This window comes from Aethalodelphis obliquidens, unplaced genomic scaffold, assembly GCF_003676395.1.
Source record: "Aethalodelphis obliquidens isolate GAN/ISIS:26980383/991018 unplaced genomic scaffold, ASM367639v1 scaffold2, whole genome shotgun sequence".
NCBI lineage: Eukaryota > Metazoa > Chordata > Mammalia > Artiodactyla > Delphinidae > Aethalodelphis > Aethalodelphis obliquidens.
In genome coordinates, this window is record NW_020837946.1 from 9,034,265 (window position 1) to 9,043,314 (window position 9,050).

A 9,050-nucleotide genomic window follows, 5' to 3' on the forward strand; every position below is an offset into this window, starting at 1 on the left:
CCTAGCCACATAAAAGGCAAATTCTGTCCCAATCCTTCACCAGTAGGGCAGGTTTTAGGGCTTCCTTCAATCTGAGAGAGGAGGAATCAGACTCCCCTGCTACTGCTTCCACCTCACAGGGAGTCTCTGGACCCAGAAAGGTAGAGCATCACAAGTAGGGGGTTGGAGGTTTAGGGTGAATTCAAAGAGGACGGAAGTGGATCCAGGAATGGGCTGTCTTTACCTTACAGGCTCCTCAGAGAAGTGTATTCAGAACAAGAAGGGACTTTGGTTCACACCAAGAGAATTTGAAATTGAAGGAAAACGGAAACAATCAAAGAACTGGAAGCGGAGTGTGCTTTGTAGAGGAAAGACCCTAGAACAGCTGCTGGAGGTATTGGAATAACAAGGGACACATAGGTGATGAGTTCAATTCCTTGAAGGATGAGTGGAATTTCAATATCAGAAGGGTGAAGAAATTCCCATTAGGCTTCCACAGCATGACTGAGAAAAAGCTAAACGATCATAGAAAAACATTGTGGGTGAGAAATTTAGGAACATAGATTGGTGCTAATGGTGGGGAACTTTAAATGCAAGGAGGGATTCAAGAAGCTTAGCCTGGTGGTATCAGAGCGCGTGGGCTGGAAGGAAACTAGATGGAGACAGAGACACCTGTCTTGTTTCATTAGGAAGTGGAAACTTGGATATTTACCAAAGAAGAACCTCGAGAACAACCCCATTCATTGACCCACCCTCTCTTTCAGAAAGGACTTCTGCTCTGTCCTCCGAGAAAAAGTCTCAAGAGAGAGGTAAATAGCAAGTGAACTTCTACCACATTCTCAGTCGTCATGTTGCCGACTTTCTGTGTCCCAAGGCTTGCCTGGGAGTTCTCGACTTTCCCAGCCTCAAGTCACCTTCCCGTTTCAGCACTGCATCTTCATGACAACTGCTTCAGCACACTGGTACATGTACATGCCACCATTATTTTCAAAGTTAATTTTAAGAAGGGGAAGCAAATAACTCTTTAAAGATTAGGACAAAAGTGTGTGTTTTAGGAAAAGATCTGTATATTTGGATGATTACCAACAAAAGACGTCAGAAATAGAGTGCCCTAGTTTGAAAAGTAGATACGGTATTGAAATAGACAAGAACAGTATAAGAAAGAATAAGAAGATCATCGCTGATTGAACTCCAAGTATTCCTCAGTTCAACATGCTCATTACTGGTAGCACCAGAATGGAATAATGTGTTTGAACTGAGCTTTGTCTCTGCACAGCCTGCCTCCAGGTGAAAATGGCAGTCATCCATTGGTTCTACCCGCTGCCCCTCCCCACCTGTCTTTACTTCCGTAAATACAACTTCCAGTCCCGTTAGATATGAACCTCCAGCAGAGGCAGTGGTGCCTCTCCCATCTTGCCCTGGAGGTTAGCCTGACACTTGGCTGGATTCATTCAAAGTTTATAAGGCAATGATCCCCCAAAGCTGTTTATTGTATAAACCATCTTTTCCATGCTGATTTGAAATATCTTGGTATGTTTAGGGAGGCTCCTGGTAATGGCAAAAAATAGGGAAGAATACGGATGTCCATCAGTGTTGTAAAATGAACTGATACATCAACAGAATAATACTTTTTAAAAATGGATGGTTTGCAGGTATAGACCCATCCTTCAGTCAGTGGAAAACCACCCAAGGGTTTTAGGGTCAAGAAAGCTTCAGGAAGCTTAAACTGGAAAGAACGTGTATGGAAAGACATTGCTTACGTGAATATGTAAGGCTATGACTAAAAAAATATCTGAAAGAATCAGTTATTCTGGGATGGGATTACAGGGTACATTTGACTTCCATATGATATATTTCTGTACAGGTGGAATTTTTATAATGATCATTAATTACTTTTGTAACCAGAAACAAAATAAAGATATTTAAAATCCAGATCCTTAATGGCCCCAATATTGTAGTTCCTTCTTACTCATAATGCTACCAGTCAGCAAATGACAGCCAGGGGCACACTTGACCTGACCATTCAGTCCCTCCATCAGGAGCCACGTTGAGATAAAGAAAACAAAGTTTAGTTCTGATCATGAATGGACCAGTGCAGGCCTTTCCCCCAGCAACATTTTTCAGCATGTCACTGTCACTCTGCAGTATACCCAGTCTCCACTGGTGTCTAGCTCTGTTTATGTGTACCAGCAAGAGATCTGATGCTAATACTATAAGCACGTGTTTTGTGGCTGCCCTGCAGGCGCTGCTCCCTGGACCCAAGGCAAAATGGGCAGCTCAGGGCCTGTGAGAGCCTCTACTTCCAGAAGGGCCGAGTATGCAGCCAAAAGTTGCTACCCTAATGGCATGTAGTGGGGGACTGATAGTTTTTGCTTTTGTTTTTTGGGGGGTTTTTTTGGACAAATTCTAGAGCCTTTTGTTGAGGAGTCCCCATTCAAAGTGGGCTGAGGTGCAAATAACAGCTTAAATGGGTACAAGTAAAACCTGTGAATGAGGACTATGTTACCCTCAGAGCTCAAAAGGGGTAAAAATGTTGGGCAGTTGTTGTGGGATTGAGTATTCAGAGGGTCAGTTATCGTTTCTTGACAGTGTCAGGAATAGAGCAGCCCTGAGCTGACCAAACAAAGCCCAGAGATTTGCTGAGCTGGTAGGGCCTTGTACTGCGTGTGGGGTGATGACCCTTCCCTTTCCCTGAGTTCCTTTCTGAGTAGTTGTATATTCTGAATGAGTATGTCAGAGGAGAAGGATGTCATCAGTGTGGTGTCGTACCTGTGCTCCCGGGGGAAGTCGGATGCAGTCACAATTTTGCCTGCAGAGACTGTGTGTGATGGCAAAACTGTAGAGGTACCCCATGGTAGCCAGGTAAAGGCGTGTTGTATCCCTGCAAAGGTGGAGGCCAGCTGCAGCTGAGATGCTATTGAAATAAGCACTGAACAGAACATATTAGCCAAATCTGTGACAGTAAAGCATTTACCACTCGCTAAGTGGATGGCATCAGTAATTGCAATAATATTGGGTATAGGGACTTTAATGGGTGGGGCTCCTTTGTGAGTAACGGTATGCCACTAAATTTAAACAAGGTACCCGCTATCCTCTTAGGGTATTTACCAAACATGTAACAGAGGACAAACTGGTATACCTTACCTTAACCATCAAAACTGTTGCCTTACCTAAATGCCCCGAGGTCATAACATTCATTGCCCTAAAATATCCTATAGTGGGCATTGATGCTGTGATCCAACAAATAATAAAGTAAAATAAAATTAAATCTTTGACACAATCAGCTTTATAAAATGGACCTTCCTCTCTGTTAAAATAGTTAATAGAACTCAGTATAAATTAAAACAAGGCCTTCGAGGATAGAAACTTATAATACAAGATCTATATATTTAGAGCAAGAGTGATGATCTCTACTTTTTCTCCATTTAACTGCCCAATTTGGCCTGTTCTTAAACTTGGAAAGAGGGAATGGTGCCTCATGGTGGATGCCCGCAACCTCAGTGCCGTGGCCCAGCAGCCAGCCACACAGCTCAAAGCGTAAGCCAGGAGGGAGCAGAGCCAGTTAGCAATCCACAGCAAAAGAAGAAAGGCCACTGGGCAGGGGGCGTGGTCACCCAGACTCCTGCTTGCTAACCCAAGTGGGTTCAGATAGTGAAACCAATGATGCAACACATGTACTAAGAGAGAATGAAAGATTTATTACCCACATACAGAGGCTTTCTGGGAAGAGGCAAGGTAGGCCACCCAAGCTGATCTGAAAATGGCTTGAGCTAAGAGAGGGTGAAGCCCGACGTTTTATTCCGGTGGGGCAAGGTGAGGACTCCCTTGCTGGGGCGGGTGTGTCTGGCTTGAACTTCTCACTGTGGTCGAGGGAGGGAGGGCGTGTGCTTTCCCATCACCTTGCCCAGATGTGCCAAGAGGGGAAGTTGGGCTTGAAGCCATCAACAGTCAAACATGAAAACCGGAGTCAAACTCTTTATTACAGAATGTGATTGTGGGGTTGTATGTCCTTTCTCTACCATTGCTTTATCATATCATGTGTGCTGGAAACTTTCACTCCTTGAGCAATGGTGCTCAAGGCTCTGGACCCAACCGGGGTCTCAGCCAGGAGGATTGGGCCGGTCTGGGCTATCTGGGAACTGGCATCTGTACTCTGGACCAGGGCAGGCCACGTGTCCAGTCAGAGGCAAGAATGGCCGTAGAGTGTCAACCCCAAGAACGGAGAAAGGCAGACTGACAAGTTCAGGACGGGAAGGCCAGAAAGATTCCCTGAAATTCAGGATCAGGGAGTCCTCCTTATGAGTCCCTGGGGCCTAGTAAGTGGAGAGGGTGAGCAGGAAGCCCCCCCAGTTAAGAGAGGTGAACAGAGTCCCAGATCAAGAAGATTTTTCACTCTGGCTGAGTGGCTAGTTTTGCGAATGGACAAAACATGTCCATCCCTTATGCCCTTGCCCAGGTCCTCATTATTTGTATTATGGACGGTTGAGGGTAGTGGCAGGGTTTCTCTCCTTGGGTGTAACTGATTCCCAGGCCCTTTGAGACTTTGCTCCAGCTCTTGATGGTCTATTTCCTGACCACCTTCCATCCTTCTGGTGGGGACAGTATCACAGTCGGGCAAAGGCAGAAGGACCCCTCTTCCTGACTCCCACCTTTAGTGCAGAGAAAATGTTCCCTTGGGCGCGTGGAGCCCAGCACTGTCTGTCTTGTGGGGCTGGGAGCGGAACCGGGGTTCCTGCCTGTGAATATCCAGCCGTAAAGACCGTGTTCCTCACATAAATCACTTGTAGAATTTACTACATTTTAAGGCCATGAGAAAGACCCCTATGGTTCCTCAGGCCCCCAAAACAACACATTTACACAGAAACTCTCTGTCTTTGTATATCTTTCTTTCTGTGTGTCAGCGTAACGTCAGAGACTGTCCTCTGAGCTGCCAACACGTTTGCCTGGCACGGCGCACAGCGGATGAGGACAGCTCTGACCCAGGCACGGGCAGCCTCGGGGCCAACCTAACTCAGGTACTAATTTACTTTGACTGCAGAGAAAAAGCATTCCTCCTTTCCAAGGCTTGTCAGATGAGACAGTTGCCCAAAGCTGTGTTTTCTCCAATTTCGTGTACTTACAAACCCTCCCCGGGTTCCTGTTAAAAGGCAAATTTCGATTCAGTAGGTCTGCGATTCTAACCAGCTCCCAGATAACGCGATGCCGCTGGTCCTTAGACCACACTTGGTGCAGTAAGGACTTAAACGACCTTCCAGCCCCTTCTACCTCTGACAATCTGTGCTTCACGCAGTGATGTGGCAGTTCTTGCCGCCTGCTCTTCCGCGATTGCAAGGCCGGGCTGGTCCTTCGTCTGCGGGCGTTCCCAGTGCGCGCCCCACTGGGTCAGGCCGAAGTGTCTAGTGGGACCCGAACGCCGTGTTCCAGATTCCCGCAGTGTCAGTGTCCGCGGTTCCTTCTGACCCCAGCGGTGCCCGCATTATCTCCCTTTCTAGCAGGAAAACTCCAGGGAATGTGAGGTATGCTGTAGAGGGGGGCCGCTGCTCTGCTGTGACACTTGTCCAAGGGCCTTTCATGAGGACTGTCACATCCCACCTGCGGAGGCCAAGAGGTTAGTGAGACGCAGTCCGCCTCGTGCGCGTACACTTCGCCCAGGCTCTGCCTCTGGTCGCTCCTCTCCACGTGGAAGAGCATCCTGGGCTCGGGTGGCCCAGTGCAGCCCAGTGGGGCTGCAGCCTGTGTTCCCTCTGGTATCGGTGTCTGAGTCCGTGGCTGGGCCACCCTGACTGCCACTGCCTCCGGGAGATGGCCTTTCCTAGTTTCGTAACCCAGACTCCTGTCCAAGGAGGGTAAGGGACGAAAAACACCAGTTGTCTGTGTTCCGTGAGTATTCAGAAAAGGCAGGAAACGTGGCCTGCTTCTCCCATTTCCCCAGGGTCTCGACAGGCTGATGGAGCCTGGGTCCCCCAGGGGCTTAAGACCCAGTTTCCAATACTTGGGACTGGTGGGCAGGGCTCCCTGTTCTCCCAGCAGCTCTGAGGGGGGAAGGAGAGCCCACCACTTACCCTGACACCACACTGACCCCTTTGTCGCTGCCTTGATGGGAGACCCCCCCTTAGGAGGTGTCCCCTTCATCCCCGGCCGCACCCATCAGCCATTCCCGAAAGGAAAACGGTGCCTGTTTCCAGGGACCTTGCCCTTGCTCACTTATGTCCGGCCCCTCAGGAGCACGTGGAGTTGCACCTTCTGCAGGATGAAGGAGTCTTCTGGAAGCCAGCAGTGTCTCGGGGAATCTGGGGTCCTGGCAAGGCAGATGCAGCCCGAGGAGCAGTTGGTGAGTCGGATGGGAACCCCAAGCCTACCCCTTTCCCCTCAAAGAGGCAAAGGGTCCAGGAAAGGGCACCCAAAGGAAGCCTTCAGTGTCTCACTTCAGAAGATGGAGCTTCAGTGCCCAAACATGGAGGACAAACAGAATTCAACCCCCCGCCCCCATCATGGTGCATATTGGCAAACGGGGTCGGAAGTCCGCTGTGCTTGCTGCCCCTGTTTGTGGTACCTGGGCAAAAGCTTGGCTTCACTTTCTCCAAATAACATTTCCCTTTAAATCCCTCTTCGCACTTTACAGAAATGTGAGTTTCTCCTCTTGAAAGCCTACTGTCATCCACAAAGCTCTTTCTTCACGGAGGCCCCATGTAATGTAAGTCCTCTTAGATGTTTCTCATCCTCTGGGCATCTCTCTGACGTTAAACTCATTCTGGAAATGTGGAGCATGCGTCCTGCAGGTACCTCTATTTGCAGAGAACAGAAGGTTTCGCTGCAGACTCTGGAGTGGCACTGCCACAGTTGAATGGGGTTCAAACTCCATCCCATCGCATCCCAGCTCTGGGACACAGACGAGTTGCTTCTCCTGCCCCGTATCTCAGTTTCTCCTTCTCTTCTGAGGGAATGTCTTTCTTAGAGAGAGCATAGCGGTGAGGGTACAGACTCAGGAGACTTGAACTGTGGGTTCAGTGTAGCTCTGCCAGTTTTTAGCTGTGAAATCTTGGGTAGGTCACTTAACTTCTCCATCCCTTGGTTTCTCATCAATACAACAGGGGTCATTATAGTACCAATCTCTTAGGGTTGTTGTGGAGATCCTATGTTAATATAGTGGCAAAGCTTAGAACAATGCCTGGCACATAGATGTCGGACGTTATTATCAGTATTACCCTGGAAATAAAGGCTTGTGTTGGATCCATTTCAGCGATGACGGCTATGCTAACATCACCTCTCTGATGGCTTTGCCGCTAGATTCGAGATTATGGTGAGCCCTTTAGGGAAGCCATGTGGTTGGACCTGGTTAAGGAAAGGCTGGCTGAGAAAGTGTACACAGTGGCCTGGTTTCTACGGGACATACGCCTGATATTTCGCAACCATAAAACATTTTACAAGGTAAAGGGCATTTCCTGCCTTCGTTTCGCATGCTTTCTACTTTCCCCGCATTTCTGGCGCAGCAGAGCCTTGCAAGAAGCTTACCCAGTCTTGTCCCGGGGAGAGCTCAAAAAGACAAGGATTGTAGAAGGAAACTGCCTCCTAACCCCAGGGGTGGAGAGGAGGATGTCCGGAAGAACAGCAAGCAGGACAGGGAAGGATCCTTGTAAACGGTGCCTGGAAAAAAATCCATCCTCAGTTTCAGAAAGATACGCTCCTCCCACCGAGGAGTCAATTTCATCCTGCCTCCCTGTTCAAACTAGGGGGAAGGCAGTTCATGCTTCCATGGTCCTTCCTGCCTCAGAAACACAGAAATAAATGAATTAATTAACTTAAATGAAATAAATTAAACATTCAGGATGCTCATGCTTGGATTTTTACTCTTGAACTTCCCAGTGGACTCGAACATCCGGATTTGCCTCCAGCTGGTGTTGCCTCCATCCTTCGTTAGTAGGGAGAGTCAACGAGTTGAGCTACCTTGCGATCCAAGGCATTCTTAGCTTTAGTTTATTGAGTTTTCCCTGATTTTTACTCTCACTTATACAGGTGTTTCTCGGGACACATCTAGGGTAGATTCTCATCTCCACCCAGCCTCCTTCCTCTCCTGTGTGCCACAAGTTGGCATGTTCACTGTAAGCTGGTGTCCATCCACGGGGCTGGAGGGGAAAGAGTCAACCCAGGGAGCCCCTTGATGCCTGGCACAGTCTTAGCCTTGGAGGACAGAAGGGTCAACCTTTCTTCAAAGATTGGGCTTTCAAGAAAAGCTTTATCTTTCTCTGTTTTGCACCAAACTCAGGCTTTGCAGGGGTCAAAATCAGCTCATCGGTCAAGATCGCCTGTCAGGTCTAAGTTAACAACCAGGCAGGGTCTCATGCATTTGAACATTTGAGCGGCAGGCAGCGTCTTCCCACCTATTCTGCCTGACGGCGGGGGAAACAACAGCGTTCGGGAAAGGGAGGACAGGGCTCCAAAAAAGCACGAGTGATTTGCTGGCCCTAATCCTTCGTCCTTAGACCTCTGTGTGTTTGCTTTTTTTCTCTTTCAGGCCACCGACTTTGCTCAGGTAGGACTGGATTTAGAGGCAGAATTTGAAAAGGACCTCAAAGAAGTGCTTCTTTTTCATGAAGCCAGTGAGAACAGCTTCCAGGTTCCTCCTTGATCCTGTTCTGGACGAACTAAGGCATCCCAACTTCAGGATCCAGATGATGTGGCCCTGGCCCTCCTTAGATTGCCAACGAGTCTGGAATGCTATTGGCTGCCTCTTGACTCAAATCCAGACCCTTCAGAGCACTGTCACACCCTCCACCGCCTTTTATTGTTTCTTTTTATATTTCGCACCTCAAAAAAATTAAATATTGGCTTAATACTATTAAATACCCCATCACAGTTCATAGTCTCCCCATTGTCTCATAAATCTTTTTACAACTGTTGTTTGAATTGGGATCCAAACAGCTTCCACACACTGAATTTGGCTAATCTATCTCTTAAGGCTCTTTTCATCTGTAAATTCCCCACTGCCTTTTTTCCTTGCTGTCTACTCTTTGGATAACCTGGGGTCTTTGTCCAATAACATTTTTCATATTCTGGATTTTTCTACATCCCCT

General features: G+C 48.1%; 1 protein-coding gene across 10 annotated transcripts in view; it reads left to right on the plus strand.

The window, feature by feature from the left end:
• SP110 (SP110 nuclear body protein) overlaps positions 1–8,844 on the plus strand; it is a 39,597-nt gene extending 30,753 nt beyond the window's left edge. For 5 of the 10 annotated variants that reach the window (XM_027118868.1, XM_027118878.1, XM_027118892.1 and 2 more), the window contains 8 exons: positions 231–373; positions 744–788; positions 4,881–4,994; positions 5,472–5,587; positions 6,202–6,310; positions 6,602–6,673; positions 7,267–7,407; positions 8,492–8,844. In XM_027118868.1, coding sequence (XP_026974669.1) covers positions 231–373; positions 744–788; positions 4,881–4,994; positions 5,472–5,587; positions 6,202–6,310; positions 6,602–6,673; positions 7,267–7,407; positions 8,492–8,605 — 854 coding nt within the window. In that variant the 3' untranslated portion in view covers positions 8,606–8,844. Of the gene's footprint in view, positions 1–230; positions 374–743; positions 789–4,880; positions 4,995–5,471; positions 5,588–6,201; positions 6,674–7,219; positions 7,408–8,491 lie in introns of those variants that run through there. The other 5 variants (XM_027118869.1, XM_027118909.1, XM_027118935.1 and 2 more) reach the window with 5 other exon arrangements.
• Positions 8,845–9,050: the final 206 nt, after the last annotated feature.